General features: G+C 39.5%; 1 protein-coding gene across 1 annotated transcript in view; it reads left to right on the top strand.

Moving 5' to 3' along the window:
* Positions 1-865: 865 nt before the first annotated feature.
* LOXHD1 (lipoxygenase homology PLAT domains 1) overlaps positions 866-27,947 on the top strand; it is a 257,303-nt gene continuing 230,221 nt past the window's right edge. Inside the window, exons 1-3 of the mRNA XM_087885022.1 lie at positions 866-970; positions 1,094-1,268; positions 10,417-10,531. Coding sequence (XP_087741148.1) covers positions 866-970; positions 1,094-1,268; positions 10,417-10,531 — 395 coding nt within the window. The remainder of the gene's footprint in view (positions 971-1,093; positions 1,269-10,416; positions 10,532-27,947) is intronic.

The raw sequence follows: 27,947 nt of genomic DNA, 5'->3' as shown, positions 1-27,947 counted from the left end.
ATAGAATAGAATAGAATAGAATAGAATAGAATAGAATAGTTGGAAGGAAGACCTTGGAGGTCTTCTAGCCCTATACCAGGGGTGTCAAACTCATGTTGTCACATCGTCGTCATGTGATTTATCGGGACTTTCCCCCCTTTCGCTAAATTGGGGGTCAACGTGGCCAGCACGTGACACATCCGGGTGAATTTGACACCCCTGCCCTATACCATTTCAGACAAATGGTTGTCCAATCTCTTCTTAAAAACTTCCAACGTTAGAGCATTCACAATTTCTGGAGGCAAGTCATTCCACTGATTCATTGTTCCGTCAGGAAATTTCTCCTCAGTTCTAGGTTGTTTCTCTCCTTGATTAGTTTCCACCCTTTGCTTCTTGTCCTGCCCTCAGCTGCTTTGGAGAATAGCTTGACTCCTTCTATAATCTATAATATTGTGCTTGCATGCACACTCACACTCACACAGAGGAAGGAAGCCCTCCACAGCTGAGTCCCATGAATAAGTAATGGGACTGAAAAACAACACAAGTCAAAGAGGAAACTGAAGATGTGAACGAAAAAGGCATTCGGATCAAACCACTGGAAGACGGAAGGTGTAAAGTTAACAAAGAAGACAGATACTTTAAGAAGCCAACAATTTATATGATTGGGAGAAAGGAAATTGTCACATAAAGCAGAGGCAGAAGGAAGAGTTAGATGCCATAAGAAAGTTCAAGAAACAGTAGAGGAGTGGAAGATACTTAGAAGGGGAGGATCAAATCAAGAAGCAAAATCGAACAAACTTAAAAGAAAGAAAGCAAGTCCACCTTGGAGAAGCAAGTAATGGCATGGAAGAGAAGAAGAAGATTAGATGAATAGTGGATGACAAGAATGAGTTCGTCTTCAGACGAGGAGGAAGAGGAGGAGGACTTGGAGGAAGAGGAGGACAAGGGCTGCAAAAGAAAGAAGAACGTGAGAAAAAGGGACTCGGCAGAGGTGAGAAGTGAAGACTCATCGGAAGACAGCAGTGAGGAGAGGAAGAAGAAAAAGAAGAAGAAGAAAAGAAAGAAAGAATGCAGTGACAGCAGTGAAGATGATGACGATGATTATGGCCACAAGAGAAAGAAAAAAAAGAAGAAGAAAAAGAAGAAAGGTAAGAAGTCCAAGAGTAAAGATAAGAAGAAGAAGAAGAGAAAGGATGACGAGAACTTCGCAGAGATGTACAAACAAGAGCTTCTGGATTATCACTCAGAATCTCCTCATGAAACTGAAGACGAGTACAACAAGAAAAAAGGTGAGGTGGATAAATTTATTAAAATGTTTTTTTAGCTACTGCTTCTTATGGTTTAATGCAATGGTTTTCAACCTGTGGCTTGCAGATCCCTGGGGGGCCGTGATATCATCTTAGGGGCTCTGTGAAGGCTTGATAAAAAATTATGATTTTGATCTTGAGTTTTTTAAAAAAAATGTTATGATTTAAATCTTGGGGGTCCATGGCCATAAAAGTTATTTAAAGGGGGCCCATGGTGAAGAACAGATTGATGAATGGTTTAATGAATATGTCATCCAGGCAGCAGAAGGCTGAATTGGTGCGTAGCTGGATCTTAAGGGAAGACTTCTATTTAATCCTCTTTGGTTCTAAAATTAACTCCTTGGCTTTAGATTAGGGCGTCTCCAAGCTTGGTAATTTTCATCCTGGCTGAGGAATTCTGGCAGTGGATGTCCACCGCTCTTAAAATCCCTGCTTTAGACTATTCCTGGTTTCTCTCTCTGATCAACTTCACAAGGTTGTTTTGTGGGTGGAATAAAAATTGCGGTTGGACCAGGGGTGAAATCCAAATTTTTTCCCTCCCGGTTCTGTGGGCGTTGCTTGGTGGGTGTGACAGGGGAAGGATATTGCAAAATCTCCATTCCCACCCCTCCTGGGGGAAGGATAGTGCAAAATCTCCATTCCCACCCCACTCTGGGGCCAGCCAGAAGTGATATTCGCCAGTTGTTCGAATACTCAAAATTTCCGCTACCGGTTCGCCAGAACCTGTTAGAACCTGCTGGATTTCACCCCTGAGTTGGACATATGATAGTATGCTTTTCTGAAATGTTTGCAGGAAAGGTGGAATTAAAACAAAGTATTTAAAAAGAAGAGAGAGTTTTGAGAGTCGCTTAAGATGAAAAAGGCAAATTCTCTTCTTTGGGAAACGTGGAGTCTCAGTGTTAGCAGAATGATAGATAGAACAGAACAGAATAACAGAGCTGGAAGGGATCTTGGAGGCCTTCTAGTCCAACCCCCTGCTCAAGAAGGAGACCTTATACCATTTCAGACAAATGGCTGTCCAATCTCTTTTTTTTAAAAAGAAAACCTCCAGTGTTGAAGCACCCATTTCAGTCGGTAACAGATACCAAGGAAAATGGATGGAAATAGGAGAAAGAAGAGACACAGAGACTGAGGCAGCTGCTGGACTGTTGGGTAAACAATTTTGTGAGACCCATGAATGGTGGATTTAAGAAAAGCCACCTTTTAGAAACTCTGAGAAGCTCAAGGGCAGATTATTCTGCCACAGAAATATTCTACATCATTTTTTTTTCTCTTTTGCGGTTCTACGGTTGTTGATTTTATTCTTCATACAGGTTGGTCCTGAACAGATATTTTATTTCTGAACACCACAAAGAGCCACAACAATGAATCAGTCAAGTAAATAAATTCATTTAAGCCCCAATTTCCACGATTCTCTCTCTGCTCCAATACAGGTAGTCCTCGGTTTATAACCACAATTGAGCCCAACAACTTCCTTTGCTGAACCAGATGGTTGTTAAGTGGATCATGCCCCATTTTACGGAGGATGCTGCAATGGTTGTACGTGTGAAAAATGGTCATAAGTCACTTATTTTAGTGCTGTTGTAACTTTGAATGATCACTAAATAAATGGTTGTAAGTCTAGGATTACCTGTATTTAAGGCTTGAAGTAGAAAAAAAAAATTCTGCAGGAAGGCAGAGGTAAATCACATATGTATTTTTGCCAAGATAAATATATGGTTACAGTAGGTCTGTGCCACGGTGGCTCAATGGCTAAGACGCTGAGCTTGTCGATCGAAAGGTCGGCAGTTCAGCAGTTCGAATCCCTAGTGCCATGTAACGGGGTGAGCTCCCATTACTTGTCTCAGCTTCTGCCAACCTAGCAATTCGAAAGCACATAAAAAATGCAAGTAGAAAAATAGGGACCACCTGTGGTGGGAAGGTAACAGCATTCTGTGCGCCTTTGGCATTTAGTCATGCTGGCCACATGACCACGGAGACGTCTTCGGACAGCGCTGGCTCTTCGGCCTTGGAACGGAGATGAGTACCGCCCCCTAGAGTCGGGAACGACTAGCACATATGTGTGAGGGGAACCTTTACCTTTAGGTCTGTGCAGTTGCCACGAGTCAGGCTCAGTTAAATAACATTTTTACTTTTACCTTACAGTGTAATGTAAAAACTAACCAGTAGTAATAGTTGTAAACTGGGAGCTACTCCATTAAAGCTAATAACACGTTGTTCTTAAGTGCTAAAAGAATTATTATCACCTTCGGATGTTAGGCACTTTAATTCAGGATAATGACTGTATTTGCATAACACAGACACTGAATTATGAACTTTCTAACGTTTTAGCCCAGCGTGTAGCTGAACCGCTCCATATGGTTAGTTTATGGCTTAATCTCCTCTGTAAAACCAGGAATTTAGGTTAATTGAATAATGTATGGTTCAATTAACCATGAATAAATAAATGAACATATAATATTACTTCCACGGAGGGAGACGGTTGAGCAGAGAGGTTGTAGAGATACACGAAGGGGTATCGATACACATAAACAATCTACAAGTTATTTTGCATTATTAAATAACTGACTGAATGTTCGGAATAAACACAGGAAAAAGAGTAATTCCAGACTTTTCCCCACTTGCTTTATTAGTAAATATTTCTACTAAAATGAAGGCTCTAGGAAACTTGCTCAATGGGGATATAATAATTTGTTTAGATTATAAAATCTTATTGATAACAGGACAAAGATAAAAAAATTATTGAGTCTCTTACTATACAGTACCCCTGCAGAAAACTGCAGAAAAAACAGTTACTACCAACCTTTCTTCCATTGAGGACCTGAATACTACATGAGTCAAAAAGAGGGCTGTGAAAATATTGACAGATCCCTCGCATCCTGGACATAAACTGTTTCAACTTCTAGCCTCAAAACGACACCATAGAGCACTGCACACCAGAACAACTAGACACAAAGACAGTTTTTTCCCAAACGCCATCACTCTGCTAAACAAATAATTCCCTCAATACTGTCAAACTATTCACTAAGTCTGCATTACTATTAATCTTTTCATCGTTCCCATCACCCATCTCCTTCCACTTATGACTGTATGACTGTAACTTGTTGCTTGTACCCTTACGATTTACATTGATTGTTTCCTAATATGATTTGATTACTTATTTGTACCCTATGACTATCATTAAGTGTTGTACCTTATGATTCTTAATGAATGTATCTTTTCTTTTTATGTAGAGAGCTTATGTACCTAAGACAAATTCCTTTTGTGTCCAATCACACTTGGCCAATAAAGAATTCTATTCTGTTCTGTTCTATTCTATTCTATTCTATTCTATTCTATTCTATTCTATTCTATTCTATTCTATTCTATTCTATTCGTTTCCATGTCTTCAAATAAGTAGCACAGCTATTACAAAAACAAGAGGTAATATTGAGACGTTTGACTAAATTTGAAAATCTGATATCACATGCAGGATGGTCCTTGACTTATGACCACAACTGAGCCCACAATTTCTGTTCCTAAGCGAGACAGTTGTTGAGTGAGTTTTGCCCCAATTTATGACCTTCCTTGCCACAATTGTTAAGTGCATCACTGCGGTTATTAAGTCAGTAACGTGGTTGTTAAGTGAACTTGGCTTCCCCATTGGCTTTGCATGTCAGAAGGTCGCAGAAGGGGATCACATGATCCCGGGACACTGCAACCGTCATAAATATGAGACAGTTACTAAGTATCTGAATTTTGAAGGTCATTAAATGAACTGTTAAGAAGTTGAGGACTATCCTTACTGTTGACCATTTGTTAGGTGTGATTATTACTGAAGTATGACTCGGAGGATTATATCACTAAATAGATAGAAATAGAATAACAGTGTTGGAAGGGACCTTGGAGGTCTTCTAGTCCAACCCTCTGCCTAGGCAGGAAACCCTACACCACTTCAGACAAAGGGTTATCCAACATCTTCTTAAATACTTCCATTGTTGGAGCATTCACAACTTCTGCAGGCAAGTTGTTCCACCGCTTAATTGTCCAACTGTCAGGAAATTTCTTCTTAGTTCTATGTTGCTTCTCTCCTTGATTATTTTCCACCCATTGCTTCTTTTTTTTTTTATTGCAAAAGTTTTACAATTACATTTTCACCCCTTTTTCCCCCCCCTCCCCCCCAACTTCCCAACCTCCCTAACCCTCCCTAACCCTCCCCTCCCCCCAGACTTCCCTATAATATACTCATAACTGGTAAAAAAAACACACACACAAAAAAACCCCTTAGTATAACACTTATATGTAAACTTGAACCCCTCCCTCCCCTGTATAATTTTTCTTTTTACCTCATTTCATTAAAATATTTCTAATACATTATTTTCAAATAAAAGCTATTTGATACTTTCTAGTTTGATATTTGTTCTGAACATATTCTATCCACCTTTTCCATTCCCATTCATAAGTCTCTTGTGAACAATCTTTTAAGTATGCTGAAATCTTCGCCATCTCTGCAAAACTGGCCATCTTCAAAGTCCATTCTTCAATAGTGGACATAGCTTCGTTTTTCCAATATTGACCTATCAGTAATCTCGCTGCTGTCACCATATACAATATCAGCTTTGTTTCACCCAGTGTAAAACCCTTAACTATACCCAATAAAAACAATTGTGGAGAAAATTGAATTTTTTTCTTCAAAACATTCTGCATGACCCACCAAATTTTTATCCAAAAAGCCTTAACTTTCCTACAGGTCCACCAAACATGATAATACGTAGCATCCAAACATTCGCATCTCCAACATTTTGGCTGAACATTAGGGTACATACATGACAACTTTTTGGGATCTAAATGCCATCTATAAAACATTTTATAAAAATTTTCCCTCAGATTCTGCGACTGTGTAAATTTAACATTCTGAACCCAAATTTTTTCCCATGTTTCCAACATCACTGGTTCTTCAAAATTTTGTGCCCACTTAATCATACAATCTTTAACTAATTCAGTTTCTGAGTCCCTTTCTAGCAAAACATTATAAAGCCTTTTGATATGCATTGGACCTTTCTCTTTTATATGTCTAACCAATTCTTCCTCATGCAACATAATACCAGTTTTTTGGTCCTGTTTCCATCTCAATTGTAGTTGATTATATTGTAACCAAGTTAGATTAATCCCTTCGTCCAACAGTGTCTGCAATGTCTTCAACTGTCATCTGCCCGCATCTGTAAAAAGAACCTCTTTGTATAAAAAACCCCCGAGTGACATTATATTTGTATTCCACAAAGTATGACCAAGATCCAGCCATAGCGGTATTTTATAATCCCATTTGAGTCGGTGCTTCTTCCAAACTCTCATCAAGGAGTCTCTAAGTATATGACTTTTAAATACTTTATCAACTTTGTCATCATAAAATAAGTAAGCATGCCATCCAAATTCAAGATCAAAACTTTCTACATTCAATATTCCAGCCTTTTTACTTCCAAGCCAATCACTTGTTAAAGTTAAAGCTGCTGCATCGTAATATAACTGTAGGTTTGGAAGTTTAAGACCTCCTCTTTCTGGAACATCTTGCATAATTTTCAATTTCACTCTCGGCTTTTTCTCGTTCCAGACAAACTTATTGAGTCCAGTTTGCCAGACTTTCAATTGTTTATCACTTTTAAGCACCGGAATCATTTGAAACAAAAAAAGAAATCTTGGTAAAATGTTCATCTTAACTGCTGCTATTCTTCCAAGTAGAGACAGCTGCAGTTTTTTCCAAGTCTCCATGTCTTTCTGCACCTCTCGCCACAACACCTCATAGTTATTTTGAAACAATTTCATGTTTGATTCTGCAACCTGAACACCTAGATATTTTACCTTAGGTACAGTCTCAAAACCTGCCCTCCTTTCAAGCTCATGTTTGCGATCTTGTGTCATGTTTTTAGCTATCATTTTAGTCTTTTTTGGATTCAGTCTAAAACATGAAACTTTACCATAGTCTTGTATAATGTCCTTCATCAAGATTATTGATTCCATTGGTTGTGATAGGGTAACAACCAGATCATCTGCAAATGCCTTTATTCTATAATCCTCTTGCCTAATCATTATACCTTTCAAGATATTAGAGTCCCGTATTGTATTTAGCAAGACTTCTAATGTTAGAATAAATAAAAGTGGGGACAACGGACATCCCTGTCTTGTTCCTTTTTCAATTTTAAACTCTGTTGTCAAACTTCCATTAATAATGATCTGTGCCTTTTGCTCTTGGTAAATTGCTGAAATCGCCTGTATAAATTGATCCCCAAAATTCATCTTTTTTAAAGTCTTTAGTAGAAAATTCCAATCCACTCTATCAAAGGCCTTCTCTGCATCCAGAAAGACCAGCACTGCAGGAATCTGTTTATTCTTCTCAAGATATTCCAATAAATCTATTACTTGCCTTACATTATCCTTCATGTGTCTGCCCTCAATAAATCCCGCTTGATCATCATGAATCACCTTTTGGATTACTGGCATCAACCTGTTGGCTAATACTTTCGCATAGATTTTATAATCTGTATTCAAAAGAGATATTGGTCTATAATTCTCTGGTTTTTTAGGACCGACTTGTTCTTTTGGTATCAAAGATATATAAGCAGTTGTCCATGATGGGGGTATTTTACCCCCTTGTTGAATATTGCAAAATAAATCTCTGAGTTGTCCCACCATTTCAGCTTGCAAAGTTTTATAATACACTGCGGTCAAACCATCCGTGCCAGGAGCTTTGGCTGTTTTTAACTGTTTAATTGCTACTATTATCTCCTCCTCTGTTATAGGATAATTCATTCTTTCCTTTTGTTGATCAGTAATTTTTGTAACTCTTTTATCGTTTAAATATTTTTCTATAAGTCCATTCTGCACCTCCTCTTTGGCATATAGTTTGGTATAATAGTCCACAAAAGTTTCTTTAATTAATTTTTGTTGAAAGATTTCTTTCCCTCCAATATCAATACTATCAGTAGTCCGTATACTTTGTTTTTTCCTCAATGTGTAAGCCAACCATCTGCCCGGTTTATTAGCATTACAAAATGTATTATGCTTCGCATATTGTAAATTTGTTGCAACTTGTTCCACCATAAGCATTTGAAATTGGTCTTTCAAAAGTTTTATAGCACTGCGTATTCTTTCATCTGTTGGATTTTTAATGAGTAACTGTTCTTTATTCTTTATTTCTATTTCCAGTTCAGATCTTTTCTTTTGTTGAAACAGTCTATGTTTAGAGTTCATGTAGATAAGTACCCCTCTCATATAAGCTTTACTTGCGTCCCACACAATTTCAATTGGGGTACCTTTATTCAAATTTATTTCAAAAAATTCTTTCAAATGCTTTTTAAGTTCTGTTGTATTTTTTTCATATCTAAACAAGTTCTCATTTAATCTCCAAGAATGTCTCTCAACCTTATCCATCTCAATTTCTATCCATACTGGGCTATGGTCAGTCAAAGTTCTTGGAAAAATCTTTGTTCTTTTTGTCTTAACAAGTAAGTCATCTGTCAACAAAATGAAGTCAATCCTAGAGAAGGATCTGTGTCTGTCAGAAAAAAAAGTGTAGTCCAATTCTTTTGGATTATGTATTCTCCAAACATCTTTTAGTTCCATATCTTCTTTCATGTCAAAAAAGGTCTGTGGTAATCTGATCCTAGACTTTGCCAAACTCTTTTTATCTAATTTAGAATCAATTACTCCATTCCAGTCTCCCATAATTAAAATAGATCTGTAGTCCCATTGCAGTATTTTAGTATGTAACATCTTATAGAAATGGTCCTGTTGTTGATTGGGAGCATAAATTCCAATCAGAAGAATTTGGCCATTTGCTGTAAACAATTCAATTGCTACAAACCTACCATCTTCATCTGCTTCTATAACTTTAGCTGTTAACTTTTTATTTACATAAATAACCACACCATTCTTTTTTTGCGAAGTTGAAGATATAAAATGTGTTCCTAGTTTGGAGTTTATCAAATATTTTTGATCTTGAGTTGTGATATGCGTTTCTTGTAAACAAATTATATCATTATTAAATTGTTTCAAATATGTAAATAATTTCTTCCTTTTCTGTGCTGAATTCAACCCATTAACTTTTCAAGATAAACACTTAAACGTCATCTCCATCTTTCTGGAGCAAAGAGCAGAATAATAATAATAATAACCCATTGCTTCTTGTCCTGCCTTCAGGTGCTTTGAAGAATAGCTTGACTCCCTCTTCTTTGTGGCAGCCCCTCAGATATTGGAACACTGCTCTCATGTCTCCCCTAGTCCTTCTTTTCATCAAACTAGACATACCCAGTTCCTTCAACTGTTCTTCATATGTTTTAGCCTCCAGTCCCCTCATCATCTTTGTTGCTCTTCTCTGCACTCTTTCCAGAGTCTCCACATCTTTTTTACATCGTGCAGAACATGAATATAATTACAGTACAGGTAGTCCTTGACTTACAACATTTCGTTTAGGGATCATTCAAAATTATAACGGTACTAAAAAAAGTGATTTATGACTGTTTGGGGCAAAACTCAGTTAACAACTCCTTTTCTCTTTCCCCTTTCCCCTTTCCCTTTCCCTTTCCCCTTCCCCTTCCCCTTCCCTTCTTCATTTATCCCCTTCCCTTCTTCATTCATTTATCCCCTTTCCTTTCCTTTCCTTTCCTTTCCTTTCCTTTCCTTTCCTTTCCTTTCCTTTCCTTCCCTTCCCTTCCCTTCATTCATTTATCCCCTCTTCCCTTCCCTTCTTCATTTATCCCCTTCCCTATTTCATTTATTTTCCCCCTTCCCTTCCCTTCTTCATTCATTTATCCCCTCCCCTCCCCTCCCCTGCCATACCATTTCATGCCTTTCCCTTCAGTTATACAGTCCCAGCTTCTCCAATTCTCTTTAGAAATCTTGTGTTTTAGTCCACACAATTCATGGTAACCTTTCTGTGCTTATCTTCCAAACTGTCTGAATCATTGAAGATGTCCTTGGCAGAGCCCAGGTGAGTCAATCAGGTGTGCTGAAGTAGAAAAAAAAAGAGCTTCCAGACCCCAAATTTACTCAGAATTCTAGTTTTTCAACCTTGATTTTAGGATCAGCTATAAACCTATATGGCTCCTCTGACTTTTTTTTAAATTTTGATTACCTTTCTACCTTTTTCCTTTACTAGTCTATGAAGTGGTGACAGTCACTGGAGACATCAGGGGAGCAGGGACTGATGCCAATGTCTTCGTTACACTCTTCGGTGAATTTGGCATCACACCAAAAGTCCATCTGACCAGCAAGTGAGTACTGCCAAAAATACACAAATTCCGCAGAGCGTTATAGAAAAAAAATGTTGAGACTATAGAAAGAGTGCAGAGAAGAGCACTGCCCCACATTTTCCGGAAATGCCTTACACAGATTTTTCCTGACTTTATCTCTGAAAATTCAAGCCATATTGGTTTTCCAGTCCCATTTAACAGAAGCTTCCACCTGATATTTTAATTGATTTGATTTTAAATTGGGTGTTTTAAATTTCTGGGTTTTAATTTGGGCCGAAATTATTTAATAATTTTAATTATTTTTAATTGATATCTGTATATTTTTGTGTTTTTAATAGGCTGTACACCGCCCTGAATTCTTCAGGAGAAGGGCGGTATAGAAATAAAATTATTATTATTATTATTATTATTATTATTATTATTATTATTATTATTATTATTATTATTATTATTATTATTATTATATACCTCCAACCTCGGCCGAAGAGGTTGTAGAAAAAATGCTTTTAAAAATAATAATAAAAAAAAGCTGGCCACGCCCATCCAGTCACATTACACATCCCCCCCCCCCAACCAAACCATGCCCACAGAACCGGTAGTAACAAATTTTACATTTCACCACTGACTTGTACCTTAGCTTGTATTCCTCAGTGATGTGGCAAGGTATAAGGTGGCGAAGAACGGATGCTTGCCTGCTGCAATTATTTTAAACAGTGTACATCGTCGTCTTAAGCTATTTAAATATTTTCCAAGAGGAAAGTATCTCCCTCTCTGAATTACTCCAGTTCTGGCCAGTTGAAAGTAGCCTTTTCTGCATTGCATTTAAGCTACTGAAGATGTTCTGATTTTAAGCTTACATTTGGCTGATCCCTTAAAAGCATGTTTATAACTATATGCCTATTACTTCATGTCTCCTGGTGTATTTATCTTCTCCTGAGTGTTATACCTTAAGCAGAAATACCCATTATTCCAGGCATCACAGCTTTGGAACTGGCTGACCATCTCAGCCCGCTGAGCCTCCAGGCACCGGTACCTGGCCTTGCACTCCCGCAGGTGTTCCCTCTCCTTGGAAAGCCTATGCTCCTAGTCCTCAGTGAGGTGCTTCTGCTGAGCCTCCTTCTCAATTTGAACTGAGCCAGATCCAATTTGAACTGAGCTGTTTGGCCAACTCTTTCTCGTGGTGGCTGCTTAGCTCCAACAACTGCTTCCTGTTGGGGCCCTAAGGAGCGTGGGCGGGGAGGCGACGAGTGGCTGGCAGGGGAGGGGTGAATAGAAGCTGGCGAGGCGCCCCTCAATGTGAATGACATCGAATTGGCCATGCCAACCCAGTCACATGACCACCTAGCCACGCCCGCCCAGCTGGTCATTAGGCAGATCATATTAGTGGTCCATGGGATTTAAAATTATGAATTTAGTGGTCCCTGAGGCCCGAAAGGTTGGGGACCCTTGGTCCAATCTACTTGCCTGATCACAAGAAAAGCTACATTGGGGCTTATTTATTTATTTGTGACTTTGAGTCAGTGTTGCCTCCTGGCAGCTCCCTACAGTTTTCTTGGCAAGATTTCGAAAGTGGGTTGCCCTTGAATTTTGTCCCATTTTATGACTTTTTTTTGCTACAGTCATCAAGTGAAGCACTGCAGTTGTTAAGTTAGTAACATGTTTATAATGTGGATATAATTTCCTTGGACTTCACTAAGGCATTTGATAAAGTAGACCACAACTTACTACTTGATCAAATAGAAAAATGTGGGTTAGACAGCATCACCACCAGATGGATTCGTAACTGGCTGACCAACCACACTCTTGTAAGTGTGAAAAATGGTCGTAAATTGATTTTTTCAATGTGATAATTTCGAATGGTCACTAAATCCGGATCTACGCACCTTCCGCCACGCTCTAAAGACCTTTTTTTTTTTTAAAAAAAAATTGATTTATATGCCATCCTTCTCCGGAGACTCAGGGCGGCTTACAATGCGTTAAGCAATAGTCTTCATACTTTTGTATATTTATACAAAGTCAGCTTATTGCCCCCACAATCTGGGTCCTCAATTTTCCTACCTTAGAAAGGATGGAAGGCTGAGTCAACCTTGAGCCTGGCGAGATTCGATCTTACTTTAATTGCAGACAGCTGGTGTTAAATTACAGTGCTTCTGTCTGTTGAGCTATCCAGGCTCCTTCTCCTTCCTCCTTCTCCTTCTTTTAATTTCACCAGGAGGGCCTGGCCTAATTTTCTCCCTCTTTTTAAATTTTTAATATTTTTAGTATTTTATATATCCAAATGTTTACATTTGTTTTAAATTGATTGGGGTTTTAATCTGTCTGGGCCAAAACTATTTAATTTGATTTTATTTCTGCTTTTTAAATTTTGTATGTATGTATTTTATTGTTGGCTGTGCACTGCCCTGAGTCCTTCGGGAGTAGGGCGGTATATAAATCAAATAAAAGCAAAGTAAGTAAAGTAAATGAATTATCGTAAGTCAAGCACTAATTGTACACATTGCATTACAATGTGTTAGTGTCCCATTTAAATCTGTTTGGGACAGGTAGGCATGTTTTCAAATAAAATATAAGGGCCTTCAGCTACCCATGATTTTTTTTACTTTGTAAGAAAATGTAGAGTCCCAGGCGCAGAAGGGATTTGGACAATAAAGAGAAGACAAAAGCATAACCTTTTGCAACATGTTACACCAGGGGTGTCAAACTCAATTTCATTGAGGGTCGCATCAGGTTTGTTTTGATCTCTGGGGGCCTGGGTAGGCGTGGCCAGGTTGGGCATGGCCAGCTCAACGTCACTCGTGTCGGAGGCGCCTGTGGTGGCCTGAGCACTTTGCCAATGAAAACGGCTCCCGAGTTCTGTTTTCACCTGTGACAGCCTCCTGCAACCCTCTGCCAGTGAAAACAGAGGATGGGAGGGCTGCCTGTGGCCCTCGGGAGATCCGTTTTCACTGGTAGAGGCACCGCAGGCCGGTCCTTTGCTATTTACAGGGCGGCCACATGTGTTGTGGCCTGCCGGCGGCCAGCGGAGCTGGCAGCAGAGTCGGACAGTGAGGAGGTTGGGGAGGAACATGGGCCAGTCCTAGAGCTGGGGAAAGCTCAGATGAGGGCTCTGTGTTGGAGGCAGAGAGGAGTAGACAGCAGTGAGGCAGAGGAACAGCTGGAGCCCGTTCCTAGTGTGCGCATGCACAGAGCTGCCAGAAGACAAGAACAACTCAGAAAGCAAGGTCGACTTGGGAGTAAAGCCACACCTGGAGGTGATTGGCCCCTTCCATAGGAAATAAAAGAGGAGCGAATGAGGAGGGGGCTTTTGCAGGAAACAATTTGTTCAATCCATGACTCTGAGAGACTCTGTGCCAAGTTTTGCCTTGTACTGCGGTTGGAAACAACCTTACCTGGCAGCTTGCCAAGCGAGATAAGGTGTGTTGATAACTATGCCTTTTGAAAAACTGTTTGGCCAAGCCTTGCTGCAGGGGTGGGTTCTAAATTTTTTTACTACCGGTTCTGTGGGCATGGCTTATTTTGTGGGTGGGGCTTGGAGGTCATGTGACTAGGTGGGCGTGGCTAGCTGGTCAGAGTCATTTCTGGAAGGTCCTCGCACTTACGACCAGTCCTCGCACTTACGACCCGACTCATTTGTTTGCTTTTAACACTGATCAGCTGTAGGACGGCCCTTTAAAGCCCCGCGGCAAGAGTTTAAACAGTTTTTTCCCTCTAGTCATCAGCTGGGACTCAGGAGGCAGCAATAGATTGGGGGTGGGGCCAAATAAAAGGTAAGAATAACGTGGGTGGGGGGGTGGGAGGGCGGGGGTGGGTGGGAGGGCGGGGGGGAGAACCGGTTCGGTGACATCATATCGTCATTGCTACCGGCTCGGCCGAACCGGACCGAACCGGGAGGAACCAACCACTGCCTTGCTGACTGTGAATGAACGTAATTCACAATCGGGTAAATAAAAGAGGTTTTGCAGGACTCTGCTTCCTGCTTTTTAAGAGAGCTTAGATCAGAACAACACGCGCCAGATCTAAGCACCCCATGGTCCGGATCCGGCCTTCAGGCCAGTGGTGGGTTTCAATTTTTTTTACTACCGATTCTGTGGGTGTGGCTTGGTGGGCGTGGCATGGTCGGCGTGGCAGGAGAAGGATACTGTAAAATCTCCATTCCCTCCCCAATCCAGGGGAAGGATACTGCAAAATCCCCATTTCCTCCCGATCAGCTGGGACTTGGGAGGCAGAGAATAGATGGGGGCGGGGCCAGTCAGAATGTTTACTACCGGTTCTCCGAACTACTCAAAATTTCTGCTACGGGTTCTCCAGAACTGGTCAGAACCTGCTGAAACCCAACTCTGCTTCAGGCCTTGAGTTTGACACCCCTGTGCTAGACTTTTAAAATTGTTTAATTAAATCACTGGGTTCCCCCCACCTCTTAAATATATCTTTTTATTTTTTCAAATTGTTTATTTATACATTTTTTTCTTCTTTAAATTGTACATAAATGCTTAGTGAGCAGTGTATTGTCTGGAGCCATTTGTTGATACAAGGTATTAATAACCTGATCGTGAAAGTAATTTTCATAATAACAACCATAATTAAAATACTACCATAATAATTAGAATAGAATAGAATAGAACAGAATAGAGTCGAGTCGAGTCGAGTCGAGTCGAATGGAATGGAATGGAATGGAATGGAATGGAATAGAATAGAATAGAATTCTTTATTGGCCAAGTGTGATTGGACACACAAGGAATTTGTCTTCGGTGCATAGGCTCTCGGTGTACATAAAAAGACAAGATACATTCGTCAAAAATCCTAAGGTACAACACTTAATGATAGTCATAGGGTACAAATAAGCAATCAAATCATATTAGGAAACAGTCATTATAAATCCTAAGGATACCAGCAACAAGGTTACAGTCATACAGTCCTAAGTGGGAGGAGATAGGTGATAGGAATAATGAGAAGATTAATAGTAGTGCAGACTTAGTGAATAGTTTGACAGTGTTGAGGGAATTATTTGTTTAGCAGAGTGATGGTGTTCGGGAAAAACCTGTTCTTGTGTCTAGTTGTCTTGGTGTGCAGTGCTCTATAGCGTCGTTTTGAGGGAAGGAGTTGAAACAGTTTATGTCCAGGATGTGAGGGGTCTGTAAACATTTTCACAGCCCTCTTTTTGACTCGTGCAGAATACAGGTCCTCCATGGAAGGCAGGTTGGTAGCCATTGTTTTTTCTGCAGTTCTAATTCTCCTCTGAAGTCTGTGTCTGTCTTGTTGGGTTGCAGAACCAAACCAGACAGTTATAGAGGACGTGCAGATTACAAATAATTGCTTATTTGCAATAGAATTCCTATATCATTTACTAAATATACCTTTTTAGAAATGTGAACATTCGTAGGTAGGGTGGAGAACGCCAAGGTAGTTATCACAAGCACACATGGTGAACTCTGGCTGACAAATGACTTGTGTGCAGGAGTAAATGTTTACATTATCACATGTCCTGGCAATCTGTTTACCTCCAGATGTGCTAGGAACATCTGTTTCCCACTGAGCCTCACCATTTATTATGCCAGCTAGAGGGATGAGAGTAAAATGCAAAATATATAGAAAGCACCAAAGGGCTTTCTTAATGGGGAAATAACTACAGGTACTCCTCGATTTACAACAGTTCATTTAGGGACTGCTCAAAGTTACAACGGCACCGAAAATGACCCTATTACTTCATCAAATTTAAATCTTATCTTATCTTATCTTAAAAATATACCAATTTAACAATTAAACAAAGTTCTTAATTCAAATAATACAACATAATCCAATTCCCAATTTTTTCCCTAAATTCTCTATTTAACAATACCATTTATATAAAAGCCAATTAAATAAGTCTTATTTAATTAAATCATAATCCTATATCGCTTCAATTTTCTTTTCTTTTTTGCTTAGATAAATGCATTGTTGAAAATATTCAATTTTTTAGCATTTTTATAAGTATTCTGGGAGTTAAAGCTTAAAGCTGCCAAGTTTGAAGACCTCTGTGCTAAATAAATAAAATAAAAAGCTTTCGAGACTTTTAAAAAATATTTTAACCGCAAAGAAAAACTGGGTAAGTAGTCATATTTGAATACAGAAGATTCTTAAAACGAATGTAAAAATTACAAATATTTAATTAAAAATATTAAGTGAATCGCTGCCGTTGTTAAGTTAGTAACACGGTTGTTAAGCAAATCCGGCTTCCGCATTGACTTGGCTTGTCAAAAGGTCGCAAAATGGGATCACGTGACTCCCCCAGGTCATTGCAACCGTTGTAAATATGAAACAGCGGCCCAGCATTCACATTTTGATCACATGACCATGGGGATGCTGCAACGGTTGTAAGTGTGAAAAATGGTCATATAAGTCACTTTTTTTCAGTGCCGTTGTAACTTCGAACGGTCACTAAACAAATGGTTGTATCTTGAGGACTTCCTGTATCTTTGCAAGAGGTACAGCTCTTAAATTTTTCTATCAAAACACCTTCATTTCTGGGCAAATCAACTGAAAAGTGAAGATACTGTAAAAAAGTTCATAAGTGCTAAAGGGGCATTCATGCTTTTTTAGCATATTTGAGGGATAAAACTTGGGGAAACCTATTATATCTCAGCTGCAAAAAACCCATATAACCACTAGATGGCAGCAAAGAAATGCAGAAATTTTGTTGGCTGCTCTCTAATGGCCATGGGAATTCTTGCAATCCTGATATGTTAACTCTAAGCTTACTGGTAGAGGAATGTTTTTGTTTTCAATAATTTTATTAAGCTTATCAATATATAAAATAAAAAAAATGAAGGTGAAAATAGTGGGAAAATGGAGAAGGGAAAAGGAGAGAGAACGAAGTTCTCTATTATGGGTATATGTGTGTTTTAAATTTGCGGGCCAATTTTATATATTGATTTTAATTTGATTTTAAATTTTATAAATCTATGTGTTTTAATATGGCTGTACACCACCCTGAGTCCTTCGGGAGAAGGGCGGTATAGAAATCTAATAAACTTGAAACTTGAAGTAGAACAACTTGCCTCCAGAAGTTGTGAATGCTCCAACACTGGAAGTTTTTAAGAAGAGGTTGGATAACCATTTGTCTGAAGTGGTGTAGGGTTTCCTGCCTAAACAGGGGGTTGGACTAGAAGACCTCTAAGGTCCCTTCCAAATCTGTTTTTTTGTTCTGTTCCGTTCTGTTCCGTTCCGTTCCGTTCCGTTCCGTCCCGTCCCGTCCCGTCCCGTCCCGTCCCGCCCCATCCCATCCCATCCCATCCCATCCCATCCCATCCCATCCCATCCCATCTTATTCTATTCTATTCTATTCTATTCTATTCTATTCTATTCTATTCTATTCTATTCTATTCTATTCTATTCTATTCTATTCTATTCTATTCTATTCTATTCGTAGGGTAAAGACAAAAACAGAATGAAAAGCATTGACTTCAGATTATTTTTAGCCCAGTAGAATAAAATAATGACATTACAGCCTCAGCTTTTTATTTTTACAAACTGGATATGTATGAGCCATTTCCATAACAACAAATGTATTTAATCAGCAAAAAAAATAATAAAAAAAATTCATTTTTTTTCCATCTCAAGCACAAAATCTAGAAGTGGTTTCCAAGAAGAAACAAAGTTGGATGTGTTCTTTCCTTTGATTAGATGGGTTAATTTAGCCATCTCTGTTAAATTGCTAAATAAAAAATCCATCTGTATTTCCAGTCGTTCATCCCTGGTGGGAATTAAAGTTATCTTTCCATTTTAGTGCATAAAGCATTCTGGCTGCTTTCAACACCTATAACAGAAAGGTTCCAGATTTTCTTTTTCAAATTCGTGGTCCATTAAAGCCTAAAAGAAATGTCTCTGGTTTAATTTTTTCATTTGCTTTAAGAATCTTCTGCATTCAAATATGACTACTTGCTTACCCAGTATTTCTTTGCGGCTGAGAAATATTTTTTAAAATATAGAGCCTCGGTGGTGCAGCGGACTAAAGTGCTGCTAAGTGCTAGCACTTAGCTGCCAGTTGCCTGCAATTAGTGCAAGTTCGAATCTCACCAGGCTCAAGGTTGACTCAGCCTTCCATCCTTTCGAGGTAGGTAAATTGAGGACCCAGATTGTGGGGGCAATAAGCCAGCTTTGTATAGAACAACACCGCTTGGGGGGGGGGCGCAAAAGCCCTAAAAAGCAGGTATATACAAAAAAGTATGCAGGCTATTGCTATAATGCATTGTAAGCCGCCCTGAGTCTACGGAGAAGGACGGCATATAAATTGGACTAATAAAATAAAATAATTAAATAATAAAAGTCTGAAAAGCTTTTAATTTTATTTACTTAGTTCAGTGATGGCTTAGCTTTTTCTCTTCGTGTGCCAAAAGCGCGCCCATAATGCAATGTGTGCCCGCCGCGCATGTGGGCATGACCCCCCACCCCCACGCATGCGCGCAAGGAGTAGGATTCAAAAATTTTAGCAACCTGCACCACAGCGGCCGGGGGGGGGCGTTTTCACACTCTCCAGGCTTCGGAGGCTTTCCTTGAACCTCCGGGAGGGCGAAAATGGCCTCCCGCGAGCTCCAGAGGCTCTCTGGAGGCTGGAAACGAGCCCGTTTCCACACAGTCGGAATGTGCACGCTGCTCCCCCTGTGCTCCTCCCGCCCCTGCACATGCATATGTGACCCTGTCCCCCTGCGCATACGCACGTGACCCCTGCACATGCATGCGGGTCTCTTGCATGCACCCCACCCCTGCACATCCCGAAAATCAGCTGGCTGGCGGGAAGCGTACACATGCGCAGGGTACCTGAGCTGGGAGACAGCTTGTGTGCCTGCAGAGAGCGTTCTGCATGCCAGCCGTGGCACATGTGCCATAGGTTCGCCATCACGGATTTAGCCTACGGCATCTACAGAGGTCATGCGGAGTGGTGCGGTTGGCCGAGAGGTGGAGCTTCTCACCTCACAATCAGGAGGCTGTGAGTTCGATCCTAGGTAGAGGCAGATATTTCTCTCTACTGGGCACAATGAGAATATATCTACTGAACAAAACTCCACATTGGCAACAGGGAAGGGCATCCGGCCATTAAAACACTCTGCTTGCTCCATTCAGTTGCCCAGATTCCACCCCATAAGGGATTATGGGGTCATAATCTTGGTGGAGCAGCGGATTAAAACGCTGTTAAATAGCACTTAACTGCCCGCTGCCTGCAATTACTGCAAGTTCGAATCTCACCAGGCTCAAGGTTTACTCAGCCTTCCATCCTTCCGAGGTAGGTAAAATGAGGACCCTTATTGTGGGGGCAATAAGCTGACTTTGTATAAAAAAGAACACTGCTTGGGGGGGGGCGAAAGCCCTACTAAGCAGGTATATACAAAAGTATGAAGGCTATTGCTTAACGCATTGTAAGCCGCCCTGAGTCTACGGAGAAGGGCGGCATATAAATCGAACCAATAAATAAATAAATTAAAAGAAGATGATGAACTACAGAGGTCATGCAAACCCTAATATACAAACTTAGTTTAAATAGAGCCTCATCAAAAGCTTTCATTCCCCGTAACTGTATTTGAGATGGAACTCCCTGTGTGAGACAGATGGGCAGTTAAAAAGTTTGATATACAAACAAATAAACAAACGATCTCAAATGTAAATAGCTCTGAATTTACTTCTCTCCATGAGATTGGTAGAAGACCACGGGACTTCTTATTACAGGCAGTCCTTGACTTTCCACCATTTGTTCAATGACCATTCGAAGTTACAATGGTACTGAAAAATGGGACCTAGAGACGTTTTCCCAATTTAGGACTGTTGCAGCATCCCCATGGTCACGCAATCAAAATTCAGATGCTTGGCGACTGACTCGTATTTATGACGTTTGCAATGTCCAGGGTCATGTGACCCCCTTTTGCCATCTTCTGGCAAGCAAAGTCAATGGGGAAGCATATTCGCTTAAACGCCATGTTACAAACAGAACGGAATGGAATGGAACTGAACCGAACCGAACCGAACAGAAAACATGGAACAGAATGGAACAGAACGGAACAGAACGGAACAGAACAGAGTGGAATGGAACTGAACCGAACCGAACAGAAAACATGGAACAGAACGGAACGGAACGGAACAGAACAGAACAGAACAGAATGGAATATATTTTTTGAACCCTGAAATAAGTGCTTGGCCTTATTGCCATGCTCTCGAAAGCCCGATTGGCCTTATTATCAGGGGATGTCTTATTTTGGGGGAAACAGGGTATATATATATATATATATATTCTCTGTTATAATTTAACCATTGCAGTGATTTGCTTAACAACTGTGGCACAAAATGGGACAAAACTTACTTAACAGTTGTCTCACTTAGAAACAGAAATTTTGTGCTCAATCATGGTCATAAATTGAGGACTACCTGTAGGCTACTGGGGTAGGAAGAGCATGCCAGTTTGCCACATTGTTTATGCAATATGGCAAGAGGGTGGGAATCTCATGGGATTCCCTACATGCTGCATTTAGAGAATTCAGAAATGAAATGCCTTGCTGTGAATGCATGACATTTTTATATCCTTCTTCTCCAAGCTGGAGAGGAGATAAAGTGTGATGGATTTCTTCAAAGGTGGCATGTTTCTGATCACCGCAAACCAGAGGTGATATTTAGCAGGTTCTGACCAGTTCTGGAGAACCGGTTGCGGAAATTTTGAGTATGTCAGATGTAAATGCCTTATTCTCTAATGTGTAAATAGTGTACAAACAGGGTATCAGGGGTTAACTTATTCTTCACTTCTTAATGTATTCATAATTCACCACTCCCACATATAGCTCCACCCATTGTATATATAAGGAGCTACCTACACCCTTTCACTTGCTTCTATCTGTGAATATTCAGTGAATATAGAATGCCTATTGTAAATAAAAGAATATATAGTTAAACCTTTAACTCTTGCTAATCTTATTGAGTCTGTTCCTGAAAATATTGCAACAAGCTGGTAGCAGAGGATGGTTAATTGACTCAATAAAAAACTTAAAAATGTCTAAGAAAGATAGGCCCAACACCAGGGCCTACAGCAAAGAAATGGAAACGGAACAAGAAATAATCAACGAATCCACAAACGCAATTTCGAGAGAGTCCGAAGAATACACCACTGAAGACGAAGAAATAATTGATGACCAGGAGGAAATCGAAATAGAGAATAACGAACTCAGGTCAGAGATATTAAAACTATTAAAAAGCCAGAAGAATGATGAAAGCCTCATCGCGAACCTCCAAGATATGCTGAAGAACAGCGGAGCAGCGAGAGAGAAAAACATCACTAATGAAAAGCCTAAAGACCCAAAAATAGTGAGTGAAATGATTGCGGAGAAAATCATTACAAAGAAGAAAAACGGTGATCCCGCGCGAAAATTTGAACGGCAGCCATCTTGGTTTCAACAGGCCTCCAAGATGAGCGAAGCAGAGCCAATCAGCAAGCTCAATTCAAAATTTCTGGCGCGAAAAACGTTATCAGACAACGAAAACGAAAAAGAAGATTCAAACACCTCAGAAGAATCAGAACCAGAAAGTGAGGACGATTCAACAAAACACCAAATAAAATCAGCAATGAAAACGCTCTTTGCTGCATTTGGGCCAAAACTAAAAATTACTAAAAAGATGTCGAAGAAACGAGCGAGCAAGCCAATGCCTCAAGACCTGCCCGCTCCCATCCTGACTACGAGAGCGCTGACGCCCGAACCCAGAGAGCCCTGCCGATACCGCCCTACGCCGCAGACCGAAGCAAGCACCAACGCCCTCAATAGAAGAGGAAGAGCAGCCACCGTCGTCAGGACTCCCAAAGTCGAACCAGAGACCGACTCGTCTGAAGAGGAGCAGAGCGAGCAAGCCGCAATGGGGAGAACCTTCCACGACGACGCCGAAGAAGAAATGGGCAACGCGCATGCGCGAAACTACGCAGACGGTCCGGGAAGACATGAACTGGAGAGAAGACCATGCAGACTCGTAGCGAGCATCCCCACGCCGTTTTGCAATTTTCTGCATTTACGAGACCACGGACTACCTCAGGTTGTAAGTAATGGACTCAATAATGTCGGAAATTTACCCAGTGACTTCCCAAAACTAAGGGTTGATGGCATTAATTTACAAGAATGGTATCAACAGCTCCAGGTTGTCTTTATGAAGGAAAACTTACTGTTTTTTATCACTAGTCCCCCAAAAAGACCTTGGACTCTAAAAATAGATTATTTACACCATAGAGCTTTTTTCTTAATAATATCTAGTGTGTCTCCTGCAATGTATCACAGCATTAAGCCAAATTTGACTGTTTCAGAAATTATTCAATGCATGTTTAATTTGTTTCACAGTGACAGTGTAGCTACCACCACAAGAATATCTAAAGATTTCTTTTCATCTAGGATAAAACCAGGGGTTTCCATAAGTGAGCATTTAATATCTTTGAACAAAATAAGAGCTGAACTGCATTTGAGGGGGGAGGTGATTTCAGACCAAACAATGAAAAGTGTTATTATCAACTCACTTGATCCATCATGGGACAATTTTATGTCACATTTAGACACAATCAATCTAGGATATTTATCCATAGAAAGTCTGTCCAACAAATTGATAACAGAAGATAATTCAAGAAGGAATCGTTCTAACAATCACACAGAACACAAACCATATAGGAAAGTAGCTTTCCAAGAAAAATATAGTGGAACATTTAAATGTCATAATTGTGGATCCAGGGAACACAATAGAAGAGATTGCCCAAAATTTTTAAAAGAAAGATATAGATCAGAATACAGAAACAAATACGATTATAGACAGCCTTCCATAGAAAGACATAGATATAGGAGCCCACCAAATCACAGAGAGAACAGAGGGGGCAGAGACAATTCAAAGGATAGAAAATCTGGTTCACTGAATGGGTTAAATAAACAAGACAACACTAACACACAGCAAAGTGAGAACAATAATTGGCTTATTGATTCTGGAGCAACTAATCACACCACTAATAACAAAAATATATTGTCTTCATTTGCAGAAGATAAATTTGTAATTAAGGTAGCTAACCAAGAAAAAGTTCAAGTATTAGGTAGAGGAAATGTAACCTTGCCTGGTCTAGGAAAAATAGAGGGGGTATTACTAATACCTGAAATACCTCATAACATATTAAGTGCCATAAAACTAAGCAGAGATTCTGACATTAACATTGTCTTTTCAAAAGGAAAGGCAACTTTGGAAAAGAATAAAATAAATATAGGCACTGTGATGATTAAAGGAGGCCTACCTTATCTGATAACAAAAGAAAAATGGTTACATAACATTGATTCAAATATGGAAGATTGTATTGAAATAGATGATGAGAATGTTAGCAACAGTGACAATGATGAATGTAAAATATCTCATGATCACACAGATGCACACAATGATAAAAAGCCAAAAATAGGTAAACCAATTCATGATGAGTGTGCTCACATCTTACATAGGAAGTTAGGACATGCCAGTTTTCCTGTAGTACAAAAAATGACTGAACACGCAGAAGGTGTTAAAATAAAAAATTGTGAAAATTATCTGGAATGCTCAGTATGTAAATCTACAAAACTAAAAACTAGTCCCAGGCCAAGAAAATCTACTAGATCAACTAACAAAATTTTTGATTTAGTACACATGGACTTAGTTGGTCCATTAACTCCATCAATCACTTATAGAAAACGTTACTTCCTGACAATAGTGGACGATTATAGCCGCTATGGATTTGTTTATACATTAAAACACAAAGATGAAACATTTCAAAAATTTAAAGAATTTTACAAACGCATAGAAACACAACACAACATCAAAATAAAACAAATTATGACAGATAGAGGATGCGAATTCATGTCTAAAGAATTCTCCCAATGGCTAAAAGACAAAGGAATGTTACATTACACATCTAGTCCATTTTCTGCGTTCCAAAACGGGATTGCAGAGAGGAAAAATTCCACATTACAAACCATGATTAGATGCACATTGGAAGATGCTGGCTTAAGCAAACAATTCTGGTCAGAAGCCTTACATTATTCAAATTACACACAAAATAGAACATGGTCCAGCATTGTAAATAAGACACCATATGAAGTGATGTATAATAGAAAACCAAAATTAGCACACATGCATATATTTGGAGTCACAGCAGACGTACACATACCTAAACAATTAAGAAGAAAGGGAGAGAACGTGTCCAGAAGACTCAGATTTATGGGATATGAGACTGGCACTAAAGGGTACAGATTCATTGATAGTAATAACAAATTTATAGTCTCCAGAACAGCTGTGTTCCATGAACAAGCCAACTGGTCTAAATTACATCTTAATGAAATATTCCCAAATAAATATAAAGATACAAAATCTCACGAGAAAGGGACTATAGAAAAGCAAAATATCAACAAATATAAAAACAAAACCAAGACTTGGACAAATAGCCAACACAAAATAAAGACAGACACACTAACAAAAAAGGAAGCAAGATATTTGCATGATAACGATAGTAAACCCGAAAAAATCATTAGAAGCACCAGAAATCAAATGCCAAATAAATACAAGGATTATGTAATGCATATGGATGGTGAACCAACAACACCTAATACATATGAGGAAGTGCTAAAACTTCCTCGCGAAGAAAAAGAAAAATGGGAATTAGCAATGAAGAAAGAGATGGAAAGTTTACAAGGATTAAATGTATTTACACCTGCAATTGCACCTAAAGATAAAACAATTATTGGTACCAGGTGGATATATAAAATTAAGAATTTAGAGGGAGGCAATACTCTATACAAAGCTAGATTAGTTGCACAGGGTTATGCACAGAAATATCCGGAGGACTATACTGACACGTATTCCCCCACTGTAAGAACAGAGAGTGTCAAAACAGCTCTAGTGGTAGCATCAGCACTCAACCTTGATGTATTCCAATATGACATACAGACTGCGTACCTACACGCAAAACTAGATAAGGAAATATACGTAAGAGCACCTCACAGTCAATACACAAACAGAAATGAGACTTGGTTGTTAAACAAGAGTTTATACGGGCTAAAACAATCTGGTAAACGGTGGTATGATTGTTTAGTAAAAGTACTTAAGACTATGGACTTCAACGCTACCACTGCTGATAATTGTTTCTTTGTCAAGAGGGGTGATGATTACATTGAATTTGTATTGATTTATGTGGATGACATTTTATACATAGGAAAACATAAAGAGAGAAGAGAAACTTTTGTAACTAAATTAAATGAGCATTTCTCGTTGAAATCTTTAGGCAAGGTAAACAAATACCTTGGTGTCCAAATTAATAAGACAAAAAGGGGATTCAAACTTACCCAGAGAGATAAGATCATAGAACTTTTAAATAAATGCAATTTAAACAATGCCAAACCTTGTGATACTCCTATGCAAACTGACTTTCTAAGAAATACTGATGAATCTTCTCCCGAATTCAAGGACAACACATTTTATAGATCAATCATAGGTTCACTCCTTTATATATCTAATTGGACTAGACCAGATATCGCTTTACCACTCAATTTATTATCCAGGCATGTCAGCAAACCAACAATGTATCACTGGGAAGCTGTTAAAAGAATTTTAAGATATCTAAAAAGTACACTAGACTTTTGTTTAATGTTAGAACCTAATGATAATAAAGAACCAAAGCTTACGTGTTATGCAGATGCAGACTGGGCTGGAGACATCTCATGCAGAAAAAGCACATCTGGTTATGTATTTCTCTTAAATGACTGTCCAGTTTACTGGTACACTGGTAAACAAGAACTAGTGGCCACTTCAACGACTGAAGCGGAATATGTTTGTTTATCCAAAGCCGCAAATAACCTTGTATGGTTTAATGATTTAATTTCAGATGTTTGGAAAAAACCTGCTTTACCTTTTGTTATGCATGAAGACAATAAAGCAGCCATTGAAATATCTAGATCTGATGCCATTGGACAAAGGTCCAGACATATAGATATAAAATTTAAACATGTGAGACAATTATCTCAGGATGGATTTATTAAAGCAGTGCATTGCGATACTTCAGAACAATTAGCTGATATATTGACAAAGCCTTTACCTTCTAAGCAGCACAAATATTTAACCTCTAAGTTGTATGTTTTGTATTGTCCTGAATCTGAGTGTTACTGGTGCTGTATAACGAATCGGCATTTAGAGGGGGATTTGTCAGATGTAAATGCCTTATTCTCTAATGTGTAAATAGTGTACAAACAGGGTATCAGGGGTTAACTTATTCTTCACTTCTTAATGTATTCATAATTCACCACTCCCACATATAGCTCCACCCATTGTATATATAAGGAGCTACCTACACCCTTTCCCTTGCTTCTATCTGTGAATATTCAGTGAATATAGAATGCCTATTGTAAATAAAAGAATATATAGTTAAACCTTTAACTCTTGCTAATCTTATTGAGTCTGATCCTGAAAATATTGCAACAGAGTAGTTCGGAGAACCAGTAGTAAAAATTCTGACTGGCCCTGCCCCCATCTATTCTCTGCCTCCCAAGTCCCAGCTGATTGGGAGGAAATGGGGATTTTGCAATAACCTTCCCCTGGAGTAGGGAGGGAATGGAGATTTTACAGTATCCTTCCCCTGCAATGCCCACCAAGCCATGCCACGCCCACCAAGCCATGCCACGCCCACCAAGCCGCGCCCACAGAACCAGTAGTAAAAATTTGTGAATCCCACCACTGCCACAAACCTTTCCATTTCTTCTGCTTTTACATCTGTGCACTGCTGACTCTGTTGCATGACCATTTCACTTGCACCTGGCTTCACCTACTTGTCATGACAAGGCATGTAAAAGCCTCACAAATCACCACAATCTGTTTCGGCCACCACCAGCTGGCATGTAAAGGACATGTGATAATGAATGGCTCATAATCAACATTTATCTAGAGTGTGTGTGGGGGGTCTCCAAATGTGGCAACTTTAAGATTTATGGATTTCAACTCCCAGAATTCCTCAGCCAGCCACGATTGAGGAATTCTGAATTGGCTGAGGAATTCTGGGAGTTGAAATTCTGGCTGAATGGCTGGCTGAGGAATTCGGGCAACTTTAAGACTTCAACTCCCAGAATTCTTCAGTCAGTCACGACTGAGGAATTCTGAATTGGCTGAGGAATTCTGGGAGTTGAAGTTCTGGCTGAATGGCTGGCTGGGGAATTCTGGGAGTTGAAGTCTGGCTGAATGGCTGGCTGAGGAATTTGGGCAACTTTAAGACTCCAACTCCAAGAATTCCTCAGTCAGTCACGACTGAGGAATTCTGAATTGGCTGAGGAATTCTGGGAGTTGAAGTTCTGGCTGAATGGCTGGCTGAGGAATTCTAGGAGTTGAAGTCCACAAGTCTTAAAGTTGCCAAATTTGGAGACCCCTGATCTAGAGGTTTCCACAGTTATTACCCCATATGTAGAGT

This window comes from Pantherophis guttatus, chromosome 2 (assembly GCF_059756535.1).
Source record: "Pantherophis guttatus breed Tessera chromosome 2, ASM5975653v1, whole genome shotgun sequence".
NCBI lineage: Eukaryota > Metazoa > Chordata > Lepidosauria > Squamata > Colubridae > Pantherophis > Pantherophis guttatus.
Note: the sequence above shows the minus strand (reverse complement) of the source record. Positions and strands in the feature narration are given on the sequence as shown.